Below are 15,449 nucleotides of genomic sequence, written 5' to 3'. Positions count from 1 at the left end.
ACAGGTTATAAGCAGGGTAAGTCGTCCCCACACTCACACCTGAAGCCTCTGGGAGGCTATATTGGGTACAGCAGTGAGATGAGAGAACTAGCACAGGTTATAAGCAGGGTAAGTCGTCCCCACACACACACCTGAAGCCTCTGGGAGGCTATATTGGGTACAGCAGTGAGATGAGAGAACTAGCACAGGTTATAAGCAGGGTAAGTCGTCCCCACACACACCCCTGAAGCCTCTGGGAGGAAATGTAGGGTACAGCAGTGAGATGAGAGAACTGGCACAGGTTATAAGCAGGGTAAGTCATCTCCACACACACACCTGAAGCCTCTGGGAGGCTATATTGGGTACAGCAGTGAGATGAGAGAACTAGCACAGGTTATAAGCAGGGTAAGTCATCTCCACACACACACCTGAAGCCTCTGGGAGGCTATGTAGGGTACAGCAGTGAGATGAGAGAACTAGCACAGGTTATAAGCAGGGGAAGTCGTCCCCACACACACCCCTGAAGCCTCTGGGAGGCTATATTGGGTACAGCAGTGAGATGAGAGAACTAGCACAGGTTATAAGCAGGGTAAGTCATCTCCACACACACACCTGAAGCCTCTGGGAGGCTATATTGGGTACAGCAGTGAGATGAGAGAACTAGCACAGGTTATAAGCAGGGGAAGTCGTCCCCACACACACCCCTGAAGCCTCTGGGAGGCTATGTAGGGTACAATGTACAAATCTTTACGGATAACAACTTCTTTATTTTGTGAGTGCGACGTTTTGATACATATTCTTGTACCGTTGTCAAGCAAGAGTGATACATGAAGTGAAGGAGATGTATATATATATACTAAATATAACAATGAGACAACATACTTGACAAAGAAAACAACATAATTGTCATAACTGGTTAAGCAGTAATCTGATGAAGCCAGTGAGTACACAAAGGGTAGTGCATGGAAGCCAGAGATGTACAAATACAGGAGTAGTTACAATGAAGGAGATGTTTATACAATAGGTGAGATGTTTATGCAATAGATTGGTCTTGGTGGAGGAGTGCATCATAAGTGGATGGAATGAAGTATCCTTTGTCACGGTTGATGGTGGGCTTATGGCGTTTAATGTGAATGGCTTCGGTGAGCTTGCGTTCAGTGAAGTCAGTTTGGTTGTTGGCAAAAATGGTGATGTCAAACCACTCTGTTTGATGATTGGGGTTTGCTTTGATGTGGTCAGAGATGGATGATTTGCTGTCGAAATTAGTAACAGAGGTGCAATGTTCTTTGACTCGGGCGTTGATGGGTCGCAATGTTTCACCTATGTAGCTTTGTCCACAATCACAGTTTATTTTATACTGAGATAAATCTATTCTTACTAAATAAATGAAATACAGAGAACATTGCTTTAGATGCCTTCATACTTAAGTATCAATATCAATGTTTGCCATACTTTTAATGACTTTCTTCGATCTGTTTGCAGGACATATACCTGCAGAATCCCAATGTTAAGTGGGATGACATTATAGGTTTAGATGAGGCAAAGCGACTTGTTAAAGAAGCCGTTGTTTATCCCATCAGGGTAAGAAATGTCTATAGTGTTTATTAGCATTATGGGTATGTTCTACTTTAACATTAGCAGCCATTGTTACGACTGTCATAAGTAATATGGTGATTTTAGGCGCTGTGTGGTCTCCAAAATAAAGATATGATTTATTCTAAATGTCTATAGTGTTTATTAGCATTATGGTGTTCTACTTTAACATTAGCAGCCATTGTTACCATTGTCATAAGTAATATGGTGATTTTAGGCTCTGTGTGGTCTCCAAAGTAAAGATATGATTTATTCTAAGCCAAAGTCTTCTCCGTATGTTAGAGACGGCTTGTTGTACAATGTATTTTCTTATACATGATTGCTGTTATGTGTTTAGTAAAAAGAAAGTGACAAAATATTTTACAGCAAGTTGGTTGTTTGAGTAGTTTTGAGTGAATACAGTTTTCGTATGGTACTGTGGTGCATAGCTGTAATCTGACATCATCTTCTGTATCTTTCAGTATCCCCAGTTATTCCGAGGAATTCTGTCTCCGTGGAAGGGACTACTGCTGTATGGGCCTCCAGGTACATTTTAACCCTGCTAGATAACACACTATCTTACCTTGTAGGCTCCAGCAAAATGCATTACGTTTATGATTTTTATTAGGGTTGCAGTGATCATATCACTGTTAGATTCAACATATGAATAAGGGTGGTGAATATTATCCTGCCTGGATTGGATATATACCACTTTGCACGTCTTGCTTCGATAAATAACACCCAAATTAAAATAAAAACAGTCCGTTTTGAAAATTCATAAATATTCGATTTCTGGTGATCACAAATAATGAATTGATTTCATGAAGGGATACAGTTCAATACACAAAATGTTTGAGTAAATTTTAAAACTTTTTATCTTGGCATGTTGACCCATGAAGCTGAAATCTGTACACAATCTGTATATTGTGATAGTGGAAACTGCAGGTATCATGTGTTGTGCAGGAACAGGCAAGACTCTGCTGGCCAAGGCTGTAGCTACAGAATGCAACACAACCTTCTTTAACATATCTGCCTCTAGCATAGTCAGCAAGTGGAGAGGAGACTCAGAAAAGCTAGTCAAGGTTAGTGGTAATATCAAGCTTTTGTTAGCTGTGAAGATCCGTGTTAGAATTGATCTTCACTAACCCATGCTTGTCGTAAGAGGCGACTAACGGGATCGGGTGGTCAGGCTCTCTGACTTGGTTCACACATGTCATCGTATCCCAATTTCGTAGGTTGATGCTCATGCTGTTGATCACTGGATTGTTTAGTCCAGACTCGATTATTTACAGACCACTGCCATATAGCTAGAATATTGCTGTGAGCAGTGTAACTCTAAGCTCACTCACTGAAGCTTTTGTTGTCCCCCACCGTGGCGTGGAACGGGAGACAGGCGTCCGTACGTCTGTATGTCCCGATTTTGTTAACGCGATGTCTCCTGTCTATAAATTTGGTGACAGCCTACATTGCGGGATTATGCAGACACCAGTCAATTTGGGTGAGCTTGACCTTATTTTCAAGGTCACCACAACACTGACCACTTTTCAAACTCTTGTCAACTGAATATCCTATGCACTGTTGTACCCAATGTCTTCAAATTAGGTGACAGCCTACATTGGGGGATTATGCAGACACCAATTGATTTAGGTGACCTTGACCTTATTTTCAAGGTCACCACGACACTTTGACCACTTTTCAAACTTGTGTAAACTCGATATCTCATAAGACATTGCACCCAATGTCTTCAATTATGTCGACATTGGTTGATTATGCAGACACCAGTCATTTCAGGAATCTTGTAAAAACTAGTAAATATGTTATAAACATTTCATACTTCTTTAGTGGTTGTGGACATTGCCACTTGTTATTATTGGTACAAAAATCAGTATGTATATTTGACCATGAATCCAAATGTTACTTTGTGAGATATATTGTTGTGTATTGGGTCTCTGTTGCAGGTGTTGTTTGAGCTGGCCAGGTTCCATGCACCATCAACAATATTCCTGGATGAACTGGAGTCACTCATGAGTCAGCGGGGATCACAGGGCGGGGGAAGGTGAGTAGATGGGAGGAGACAGAAAGGGTCTCTTGCCATTCCCATTTCTACTAGAACTCTGTATACAGTCATTAATGGCCACAAACTAGAAAGTATCTGTTCCACCCTAGTTGTAAGAAATACTGTTCCATACTTAGAGATATAACATCACTAAGCATACCTTGGCATTGTATGTCATCAGGCCCAAGTTGTTCTTTCCCGTGCATATGCCAGTAAGTGCTGCAGTATTCTCCAGCTGTATGAGGCTGCTGTGTTTCAGTGAGCATGAGGGCAGCAGAAGGATGAAGACAGAGCTACTTGTGCAGATGGATGGACTGGCCAAGACAGATGATCTTGTCTTTCTTCTGGCTGCATCCAACTTACCATGGTACAAACAGCATCCCTCTTCTCAGTCGTTATTTAATATAAGTTTTTCAATGTATCATTACTGGGTGGTAGGGTATGTCTGAAAGATAGGATACAGAATTATCAGATCAAAAACTAAAAACAGTATATTATTTGGAATACCAGATTGTGCTACCGTGGAAACACCGCAGGTTTCTACTTTCAGTCTGGAATCCTTAGTTTAAATTGAGGTGCGATCAAATATAACATGTATAAGGAGTTAAGTAATTCAGGTGGAGTGTTTTTTTTATTTATAGCTAATCTGTGATTTAGTCATGGTCACTGTGACCCGTGAAAGTCTGGGTTAGAATTTTGATCTTCAGTAACCCATGCTTGTCGTAAGAGGCGACTAACGGGATTGGGTGGTCAGGCTCGCTGACTTGGTTGATTGGTTCCCAATTGCGCAGATCAATGCTCATGCTGTTGATCACTGGATTGTCTGGTCCAGACTCGATTATTTACTGACCGCCACACTATAGCTGGAATATTGCTGAGTGCGGCGTAAAACTAAACTCACTCACGCACTCACATGGTCACTGTAAATTCTTCAGTGTAAATCCATTATTGTTTCTTGCATGTTGATTTGTATCCAGCAGTAGTTTAACTGATAAAGGAAATTATGAGGGGATATATCCGCTGCTGCTTGAGGCAGGGATGGGTAATGTGTTTAGGCACATCAATTTGCTGTCCAGAGTGGTGTTCTTTTGGATAATAGCATTTGTTCTGATTGTGATTCTTAGTTTGTCAGCGCCAAACTTGTAAGTAAGCAAATCTGACATGGATTTCCCTCTCACTTCAAGCTGACACTATATGAAACTACAGCTGACGTTCTGTGCAATTTTTGAGCCGTCTCCTTTACTTCATTTGTGTACTTGGTTAATTGTTTGAAACTGAGAATGATATTTATGTGTGTAGGGAGTTGGATCATGCCATGTTGCGGAGGTTGGAGAAGCGGATCATAGTGGACCTACCCACAACAGAAGCCAGGAGAGCCATGTTCAAGCATCATCTCCCACCTGTAGTTGTACCCAAGGATAGTTCAGGAGTGGAGATATTGTCGGATCTAGACTATGATCAATTAGCAAACGTGAGCCATCATGCTGTTCATGATTTCCTTGCTAATTTAACCATGTTATAATCTAATTTAATTTTCCTTTGAGCATATGAATGTGTTAACCTTAATAAGAAGTTCTTAACTTTTAGGTTTCATATCCATATCGCACCTTGAATCCAGGGCTTAGATATTCGAAATGTTCGTAGCCCTACAAACTTCTTAAGCCCATTCTTAACACATTGACTATGAATAAAAGTTCATTCTTAGGGCTATGAACGTTTAAATAATCAAGGCCCAGTTCTGAATATAGTGATGGAGTCCATGATGTGTCATTGCTTACAATGTACCTTGCAGCAGTGTGAAGTATAAGGATGAAGCTTCTTTGGATAACATGGCTTGAATGTTTGGTGTTTTTTCAGTGGAAATATAACAATGTATCCATGTAGTTTTGTAAATGTTATATGAGAACTGCCAATGTTTTCAGATGACTGAAGGATATTCGGGGTCAGATATCAAGCTGCTGTGTAAAGAGGCAGCTATGAGGCCTGTCAGGAAGATATTTGCAGCTCTCGACAACCACACAGAAGGTGCTGTCTTTAGATTCACCACCATCAGGGTGATCATTATGGTTAAAGTTTATTATTTTCTCACTGATTCTTTTTAAAGAATTGTTCCTTGTATAAGTGCCAAGTGACTAATGAGAGAATAGTGTATTCAGGGCCTCTTTCAGTATGTCTGTGTCAGAGTGGGTGTATTCAGCTGGTGACATAAGACTTTATGTGGCCTTTTCATCTAGTAAAGACCTGCCACTACCATCTGAAGAACATCGGCAGCATCCGCAAAGTCCTAACAAAAGAAGCCACTGCCACCCTTGTGCGGACACTGATTTTATGCCGCCTGGATTACTGCAACAGTTTACTGTTTGGCATCTCTTCCTCTCAACTCCATCGTCTTCAGAAAATCCAGAACAAAGCTGCACGCATCATCACTCTCACCAGTACTTGCTGTCACATCTCTCCCATTCTAAACTCTCTACACTGGCTCCGTATTCGTGAAAGGATTGACTTCAAGATTCTCTGCCTCACCTACCAGTCTTTCTACAACTCAGGACCTTCCTACCTTCAAGACCTTCTGACACATTACTCTCCAGAAAGAACTCTGCGCTCATCACAACAACTGTTACTTGCTGTCCCGAGCTACAATCTCAAATCATTTGGCTCAAGAACCTATTCATATGCAGCAACTTCTCTGTGGAACTCTCTCCCTATCGAGTTAAAATCATCTCCTTCCCTAAGTACATTCAAAACACGACTAAAGACTCATCTATTTCTCCGCTACAAGTGACTTCCAATCATCCGTACCTGCCAACTGTAGATAGTTTTAACTTGAGCTCAGGAAGCGCTTTGAGCATATCCCTGCGACGTGGAAAGGCGCGCTATATAAATGGCCTATTATTATTATTATTACAAGGTGTCAGGACATTTCTATTTTGTCAGTGAAAATGTCACTTGAAGAAGTTACTGGTTACAGGGACCTATTTTTATCCAGTATCTATGTTGAATATACCTAACTGTATTGAACAAAACAACTAATGAGAAGCATGTTGTATACATGAATACGTGCAAACACCTAGTTGCGGGTACAGCAATGTGCAGTAAAACTTGGACAAAGTACTGTGACTATGTGTCCCAGTCCACCCAGCTGTGAAAGGGTATCTCGTAAGGATGGGAAAGCCACATAACCTCGGTGCGCCGAGTGGCTGCTTGAGTTGTATGATCCCCAGGGAGTTGAGATTGATAATCCAATGTGCCGTTTGAGTTTGATATCCAGTGATCAAGAGAAAATCAAAGCGCCTTTGAGCAGCTGAGGTGGATATTGACGCTATCCAAATCTTAGTATAATAATGATAATATAAGGTATATCTGAGAAAATTGCAATATAATAATCCACCCAGTACAGTTGCCCCTGTCATTGAGTATTGTTACATATAGAACATGGGCAAAATGTGTGAAGCCCATTTCTGGTGTCCCCCGCCGTGATATTGCTGGAATATTGCTAAAAGCGGCGTAAAACCAAACTCACTCACTCACTCACTATTACATATAGAATCACATTTTGTTTATATTCTGATGTATGGCTTATGGTAAATGTATATAAATATTGTTTCAGGCCAGGAGCTACATGTCCATATCGACAAGATCCTGACCAGGGACGTCCTGACTGCACTAGAACGCACCAAGCCCTCCGCTAAACATCTCAAGGGGAAGTTCCTTTCATGGCAGAAGGAATTTGAATCTGTATGATGAAGTGGATCGTAGTACTTGCTCCCTCTAGGCTATCCAACTGTGATATGACATGGACAACATAACATGTTCAGTACATTTTTGTGTAACAAAGACTATTTGTGTGTGGTTGAGCTGGCTAGTCATACATGGAGCGCCACATCTGTGATGTCCATCAAACAATGGTCGGACTTTAACACCAAGATATCTGCTGCCTCACACCACACCAAGTGATTCCACTGAATAGACTGTTTGCAAATGGTGCATGATTGAGAACCCTAAGAGCAGGCGATTTATGTATTATATTCCCACCTGTGAAGGAATACAGAGTTTAATCAAACTATGAGTGAAACCCTTTTAGAACCAATTGTATCTGTCCTAGTAATATTGTTAGGCTCAACAAACATTCCGATGATTGAATCATGGTTGAAGATGTGAGGAGGGAAGGTTTTCCAGAACATGGTCCAGACAAACAGGGTCTCACTGTAGTTTCCTGAGTTTAAGAAAGAATATGTCCTTGATACGAAATAACCCGTCCTGAACATGTCCGTCCTGAAATGCAAAATACATTTCTAATTTCCTATTGTGTTACTCCTGAAGAAATGTGTGTATACCGTCCAACTTATAGCACAGTGTTACAAAGTTCCTTGAGGAATGATCATGTTCACTAAATCATTTGTAAATCTCAGCATGTGGAACTTTTGTCATATATTTTCATAGTTCATGTTATTGTGTGACTCTTGAGGATGAAACCATTATGTTTACAAATAAACTCTTCACAAGTTGTCTGTCTGATAGTGACATGGTGAGACATAAGCCTTCAGAATCTTTTGTTTGGAGGACTGAAACCTGTATGTTCTCTGAAAGAGGAGGTCATAGGGATTGTTACAGCAAGCAGTCATAACATGGTTGATTTTTGCAAGTGGAATTTTATCATTATCCCAAACAGGATTTTCTCAGTAACCTTTATAGATAGGAAAACCAAATGGTATGTGTTTTCAGGACATGAATATCATGGTGGAGTTAAAAAACAGGAACCGTGTTACAACTTTTAACGGGGCATGACCCTGTGATCTTCTCTTTGCTGACATACCAGTAATCCTGTCAGTAGTCATTATGTATCGCTATTTGTAGGAAGAATGAATAGTCGTCAAAATAGGAACAGAACACTGTGGTAGGGGATACTGATGACCATGTCTTCTTCTTGTTTCTGTTATTGCAAGATTTACAAAAGGAGAGACCACACATGCCCTGCAGATGTGCTTCAATTTGGATCATATGGTCAGGGTCATCTAGCATTTCTTAACGTGAGGTTGTATTATAGCTGCTGGTATACAATGTCTAACCTGACAAATATGATGTACACCTCATGTTTCTATTACAAAAGGAAAGCATGTTGTCTTATTTAAAGTCTGACGTTTAGCTTTGAAATATGTATAAATTTAAAAATTTAAGCATTTACATTGGTTGAAGGGATTGTGTGCAAGCATAAGCCAAATGTGATATTTTGTGTGGTATGTTGCTGTGCTCAATATCATCGACTGAACCCTGCAGTTGGTGCCGACATTACAATATGTGCAAGGTGGTGGACAGTGTTGTTCCAGTTGTGTTTATGCTTAAAAGATAAACTGTTTATGTTGGAATTTGTTTTACAAAGACAATTGTGTGTGTTCCCCTCTTTCTTTGGTTGGTAAGTACAGAGTCCGACCTGGTACAGCAGCGTTTTCATGATGCAGCCATTCCAGTTGAAACAGAAGCTCTTATTTCACAGTTAATGCAGTGTCCATAGCTACGGTAGGATGAGACTGTTTCACAGTGTTTGCAACTAAGTATGGAAGACAGCTTACTGAAAACAAAACATTTTTAATCTAAAGCATACTTAAAATACAGGATATATTAAAAATTGTTGATTTTGAAGCTACTAGTTTCATCAAAGTATGAAAACTGAAAATCTATTAATTTTGGTTTGAAGGAGTTTCGTTTCATTCTGAAAAGGTCTGCTGGCATAACAGATGTAGAGTATTTGTTCATGTGTCAGCTATTATGTTGCCACTCTCTTTGAGACAAAGTTTCTGGTTACTGTGTGGAGGTTGTCAGCTCACTGTGTCCTTCATAATTTTACATGTGAAACATTCCATTGTTACATACATCTGTTTACATTTACAGGACTTCATTTCAGTAAATCATTTTGACACAGAAACGGTTGTGTGTTATTTTTAGTGTTCAACTTGCTCTTCTAACACTTCATCTTGTCTGACAGAGTCCCGTCATGAATAAACATGACGAAGACAGTTCTTGTGTTCTGCCAAGATACGTGTAGCACTAACAGCCCCAGTACCTGGGGGTAGGCCCGGGCATCGTCAAGCCAGGCATCATCAAGCCAGTCACTGGAGGACACAGTCACATGCATGGAAGGGCTAGGGTGTAGTATCCACCTCATATGTTGTCACGTCAGTCCTTCGAACATTGAGAGCATGTGCTTCTCTATGGCGTGTTGAGCTGAAGGAGAGAGGATAGAACTAGTGGTGGTAGAGCACAGTGTAACATCATGTACTGCTGGAATTTACCTCTACACTCTAACTTGGTCATAAATACTGATTAGAAACTACATATATTTATGAAAAGGGTCTTTTAGTTTTCAACTGAATAGATTACTCAGGCCTTCTTTAACTGTGCTCTCAATCGTTTCCATGGTTACTACTGTGTAGTCCAACTAATGCCATAGAATGGTACATTCAATGCCTCTAGTCATCTGAATGCTGAGTTAGCATTGGTCCCCAGCATCCAATGAATGTTGTATGAGGCAACTAAATAGATGGTCAAACTTGATGCTTGGTTAAATGAGTGTCACTTTACCCAAATGGTGTGAGATGTTCTTGATGTCAATCACTAATTTCTTTGGTCTAGATTTGATTATATACAACCAATTGTTATACAGCAGGAACAGACCTCAAGACATGAAGAAAATCTGACAACCCAGCTGAATGAACTGCACAAACCTAGCTTGTGATCCTGTCCAATAGTGAGATCGAAGGCTGTCAACATGTCCTCATTGGTGGCGGTAATGTCTGCCCCGTACTCCAGCAGGGCCGTGATACAGGCGGGATGGTTGTTGTAGGCTGCATACATCAGAGCAGTGCTGCCACTCTAAAACACAGTCGTCAAGCACAGGTGGGAAACAGGTAGCTGAGGTCTCACACTAGCAATTCATAGTTTGTTCCAGGGCTCATAAATGCTTCAAATTTACGAGAGAATTTTTTTTATCATAATGCAGATGGAAATTAATGACTTCAAGATTTGAACAAACATACAACCTAGTGAAAAGGCTGGCAGTGACTGAGAGGGTATGGGAGGACACCCACTTTGGGAATCATACCAAATGCCCAATTATGATGTCACCTCTTCCAACACAGATTCCCTTCAAGTGACATACCTCATCTGTACAGTTGACATCCATGCCAAGCTGAAGTAAATACTTCACGATCTCCTTGTAACCATAGCAACTAGACAGTAGAAGGGCATTCTCCCCATGGTTGCCAGACAGGTTGATGTCTGCTCCACTCTGTACAAGAAACTCCATGGTTGGCATCTGACCATTGGCACAAGCCCAGTGTAGCGCGGTCAGTCCCTGTTCATCCAGCTTGTTGATGTCCGAGCCTGCAGTACCAGCAGCAAAATCTCACAAAGGAACATAGACCAACCCAAGTGGGCATGGAGTATTATCACGGTCAAACAAATCAACATTGTACTTTCCATTATCATCATTAGAAACCAGATACCAAACATAAATAAGAGCATTCTCTCCCAATGACATTAGCTTTGGCCCTCAAAATGACTTTAAACATGATCTGAAACATTATTGAACTCCAAACCTCCAACTGATATGCCAGACTTTCCAAAACGATGGGTTAATACAGGATATTTACTCATGTGTCAGCCTCACTTACCCTCCTGAATTTCCTGCTGCAGCATAACCAGCTCCCCCTGGGCTGACATCTGGTGGATACTCATGTCTGGAACATGCATGTATTGTTTGATAATCAATACATTTCTCCTCGCTTTAGTCGTTGGCAACAGACTTGCAGAGATGCCAACCTCTACGGTTTTATCGTACTCGCTACGAATTGTAGCCTCAAACTACGCCAATACGATTGCACTAGAAATTCTACTAAATTTGAAGAAAATTAATTAAAATTCGGATATATAGACAAAAACATATATTTTCATCGATTAAATACATTTTCGGATTTCACTTACCTTCCATTCATCAAATTTAATGATATATTTCAACTGGAATCATTGCAAGTAACAAACGTAATTTTTTGGAAAATTGTCTTATCAGAAATGTGAAGCTGATTTCAATGCCTTTGCGATCTGACCCACTTATTGTGTACCGGTGGAAAATGATCCTATCAGAATGATTTAATCACGTGACCGTTCTTTCCGTTCGATTATACGAACCGGTATGTGAAATTAAAGCTTCACTCTTGATTTTAAGTATTTAGATGACTACTAATTTTATGGTCGAACTACTAATTTTAATCCTTGCCACTTGCAACACTTTGGGGTTGGCATCTCTGAGACTTGTTTACAGCTTCATACTAGGTATTCAAGCTACAGTTTGGATCAACTACTTAAGTACTTCATAGCGTAGATTGTCACTTTTTTCGTTCTATTTATTCAAATTCACTATTACTATGTACTGCCAGATGATGCAACTTGGCTCTAGCTTCTAATCCCTGTCTGTTTGTCTAACGTTAGAGATATACTAAGGGATTACAGAATTTCTCGTTTAAATTAGATGGTAAATATACTGGGGTTTACGTTCAACAATGGATGGTGTCATAGTCTGTACATTGCCACGATGGAGGTTGGTCATCACTGTTGAAGGCTGCAAAATGTCAAAAACAGTCATTAATCATTGGCTGTACTGTCATCTACACTTGAAGGAACTCCAATTATCTCTTTTGTGTTATTTCCTCCAGTAGTCAACTGACAAAGGACTCTTGCAGGAGCATTTTGCAAGCTAGTAACTACACTTTCAGTTGGTAGGGAGCACAAGTAGCTAGCTAGAGGCTCATCCACAGCCAAGATCCACCCTTACAATAGCTCACAACCAGCAAGATCAGTATCACTCAAACATGAAGCAATCATGCTAAGCTTAAAATGTCTGCCTCATAAAACACTTCAAGTAGGATATCCTTGACTTTTAGTGAGTGAGTATGGTTTTATGCCGCTTTTAGCAATATTCCAGCAACATCAGGGGCACCAGAAATGGGCTTCACACATTGTACACATATGGGGAATTGAATCTGAGCCTTCGGCGTGACGAGTGAAGGCTTTAACCACTAGGCTACCTCACCGCCCTGCATGTTTGACCTACATATACATGTGCTGGGAGCATAGGTAAACAGTGATAAGGTATACTTTAAAATACTTTCTTGTATTGACGTACCCTGAAAGGTGATAGGTTGAGTTTGCCTGGAGTCTCATATCTTCTTGCTTTGGATGGTGACAAGAGTGACTGGCTTGAGTCAGGTTCCCCCTCCTGCAAACAAAATACAGGAAAACAATCAGCATGAAGAAATGTTTAAAATCATAGTTATTTCAGACTGACCATAGAAGAAACATAATAGAAGTTTCTGTTAATGGAAAGTATGCTTGATTCATACCTCCCCTTGTTAGTAGCATTGTCATATTTAAATTCAACAGAATTTGAAGGGGACTAAAACTCAATTACCATTATCTTGTAACTGGTATCATCATACCCATCCTACATGTTGGTACATATGCTGAGGGTGTGCAATCACATGTGACATTTCGAAACCAAACAATACATATATCTCCAAAATTAGAGGGACCTCAAAATATATACTTATTTGAAAGCAAAAAAAACAATGTATGAGCCAAAACAAAGTTCTTCGATGGAACCCACTAGGCTTAAATCTTGTTATTTCTGACACCACAAATATATCTTGATACCAAATATTGATGAATAAATATGTCTTAAGAGTGAGTGAGTTGGGTTTTACGCCGCTTTTAGTTTTAGCAATATTCCAGCAATTGGACACCACAAATGGGCTTTGCACGTTGTACCAATGTGGGGAATCGAACCTGGGCCTTCGGCGTGAGGAGCGAATGCTTTAACCACTAGGCTACCCCACCGCCCCGATATGTCTTAAGAGATGTCTCAATTTGTATGTGTGTGTAAATGTTGTTACTGAAAGTGTGTCATGGAAAATCATAAATTCGAGAATGGTAATGATTAGTTACACTTACCATCTCCAAAAGCATTTTCAACTTCCAGGTCATTGAGCTCCTGATCACTATCAACAGGTGAAAATAACCTCATGTTGCCAGGCTGGGATGGCAGTCTCTTCAAGGGGGAGATAACTCTCCAACTTCTCTCTGGTGACGTTTTTTCACGCTTCTTTTCACTGTAGTCTTGAACTTTTGAAGTAGAGGCTGTTTCTGATTCCATTCTCCTGGATAGGACTAAGAATTGATTTAAAGGTGTTTAAATCATTCGATATAAAGCCAATACAAAGTGTCCATCGTTTACAAGTATGGAATGCACTGAAATAAATGAATACCCTTACAACGAGCTAAGCAACTGCAGGAGTGAACTACACAATCACTGTGTCACTGCTATGAGATACACTTAATGTTTCAGCACTGATATGCTGTAAAGTCTGTAACATTAAGCGTTCCCAACTGATAGGCAGGAAATGTGATTGTTGACAACACTGATTCTGCTGCACAAGATTTTCTGGAATCTTGGGGTGGGGAAGTCTTAATGCATGTGAAAACTTTCAAAGCAAGGCACCAATTAAGTAAAATCATTGGTGAGAAAGCAATAACTGACCAGACCATAACTGACAAAACCACAGAGATTCAGGACAAACCGAAGATAGTAGGCAAACAGAATCAGCTTAAAAGAAAACAAGTCAGTAACATCAGTCAGTGGACACATCTATGGGAAAAGATAATTCATCCAACAACCACAAAGCCAACGAGATGAGATCCAACCATTGCCAAAGTCACGCCTACACCTACATTCCTGCCTTATGACACTTTCATTGACAGTGTGATTGACAATGACATTTTTTGTTGTGCACACTGCAAATTCTCTCCTGATGTTTTACAGTACACTGACACGATCACATTTGTGAAGTGGACAGAGGTCAGTAAATGTGGATATTGTGTGCATCTTGTAAAGTGTTTCTGAACCAAACTGAGATTTGTTCATACCCATTTTCCTTCTGCTCACAGTGAGCAAGCATATGGAAGTTCTGACTTTTCATGAAGCAGGGCAGTGTGCATTTGTTATGTAAAATGCCATCGCTGAACATAGGACGCCCTAAATATGGGACAATGTAGCAATGGTCGCAAGAGACAGTCGGCACTACCTTTTGAATGGTGATATGCGACCCAACTGGAAAGTGTCAAACGCGTTCATTGTAAAAAATCGGATAAATATCTAGTCATAAGCATTACATAAAAGTTATTCTCGTGAAGTTAGTCCAGCATATAACTAGACGACTTTGCACTATACCAAGGTGTGCTTGATGTAGGCCTTGGCTGGAATACGAGTTTATTTACTTCAAAGTGCGACATGTCAATATAAATGATATATAGAAGGCAGATTCGTATTCTTAACTGACATGCGTTTGGGCACCAAAATTGTTACCTACAGGCTACAATAAGAGGCTTCAGCACATGCACAGCCGCATGTCTTCACTCACTGTGACGAAAATAACAAGTGACTTGTTTCGACTCTTGTTTTCGTAAGTTAGCAGCGATAAACGAAGGGAGACTACTCATACATGTTTTAAACTGCTGCCCGCTAAAAAACAACATCGTTAGCCGCAGTACTGATAATGTGCGGACGGTAACCGTTTAGTTTTTTCGTGCTTTTGGAACACGAGAGAGCTTAATGATATCAACGAAAGCGAAGCACATGTTGTGAGTTCACCAGGAAAATGGGGTCCACTAAGTTTGATAACCTAGTTTAAAATGTTTGATAATTTGGGGATTTCCTTATTTGTTTTCAATTTTATGCCAAAGTAAGGCCATGGGTTTTTTTAGCTTGGAATGTAATGAGTTTTCTTATTTTCAAACA

General features: G+C 40.3%; 2 protein-coding genes across 3 annotated transcripts in view; one reads left to right on the top strand and one right to left on the bottom strand.

Annotated features, from left to right (window-relative positions):
- Positions 1–9,527, top strand: part of LOC124255790 (katanin p60 ATPase-containing subunit A-like 2) — a 40,613-nt gene extending 31,086 nt beyond the window's left edge. Inside the window, exons 9-16 of the mRNA XM_046689712.1 lie at positions 1,462–1,560; positions 2,034–2,097; positions 2,515–2,633; positions 3,510–3,607; positions 3,867–3,974; positions 4,907–5,078; positions 5,530–5,632; positions 7,215–9,527. Of these exons, the coding sequence (XP_046545668.1) occupies positions 1,462–1,560; positions 2,034–2,097; positions 2,515–2,633; positions 3,510–3,607; positions 3,867–3,974; positions 4,907–5,078; positions 5,530–5,632; positions 7,215–7,348 (897 nt within the window). The 3' untranslated portion in view covers positions 7,349–9,527. The remainder of the gene's footprint in view (positions 1–1,461; positions 1,561–2,033; positions 2,098–2,514; positions 2,634–3,509; positions 3,608–3,866; positions 3,975–4,906; positions 5,079–5,529; positions 5,633–7,214) is intronic.
- On the bottom strand, positions 9,175–15,138 carry LOC124255789 (ankyrin repeat family A protein 2-like). 2 transcript variants are annotated; one of them, XM_046689711.1, is made up of 8 exons: positions 15,022–15,138; positions 13,607–13,822; positions 12,783–12,875; positions 12,152–12,218; positions 11,275–11,340; positions 10,761–10,984; positions 10,327–10,474; positions 9,175–9,826 (listed from the first exon to the last, which is right to left on the bottom strand). In XM_046689711.1, the coding sequence occupies exons 2-8, from the start codon at positions 13,637–13,639 to the stop codon at positions 9,774–9,776; spliced, it is 684 nt and encodes a 227-aa protein (XP_046545667.1). In that variant the 5' UTR covers positions 13,640–13,822; positions 15,022–15,138; the 3' UTR covers positions 9,175–9,773. The 2 variants fall into 2 exon arrangements, with proteins under 2 accessions (XP_046545667.1, XP_046545666.1); XM_046689710.1 differs by having other exon boundaries at positions 13,607–13,812; positions 15,022–15,132.
- Between the last annotated feature and the right edge of the window lie 311 nt (positions 15,139–15,449).

The sequence above is a fragment of the Haliotis rubra genome, unplaced genomic scaffold, assembly GCF_003918875.1.
Source record: "Haliotis rubra isolate DU_JTF1 unplaced genomic scaffold, ASM391887v1 Scf61, whole genome shotgun sequence".
NCBI lineage: Eukaryota > Metazoa > Mollusca > Gastropoda > Lepetellida > Haliotidae > Haliotis > Haliotis rubra.
Note: the sequence above shows the minus strand (reverse complement) of the source record. Positions and strands in the feature narration are given on the sequence as shown.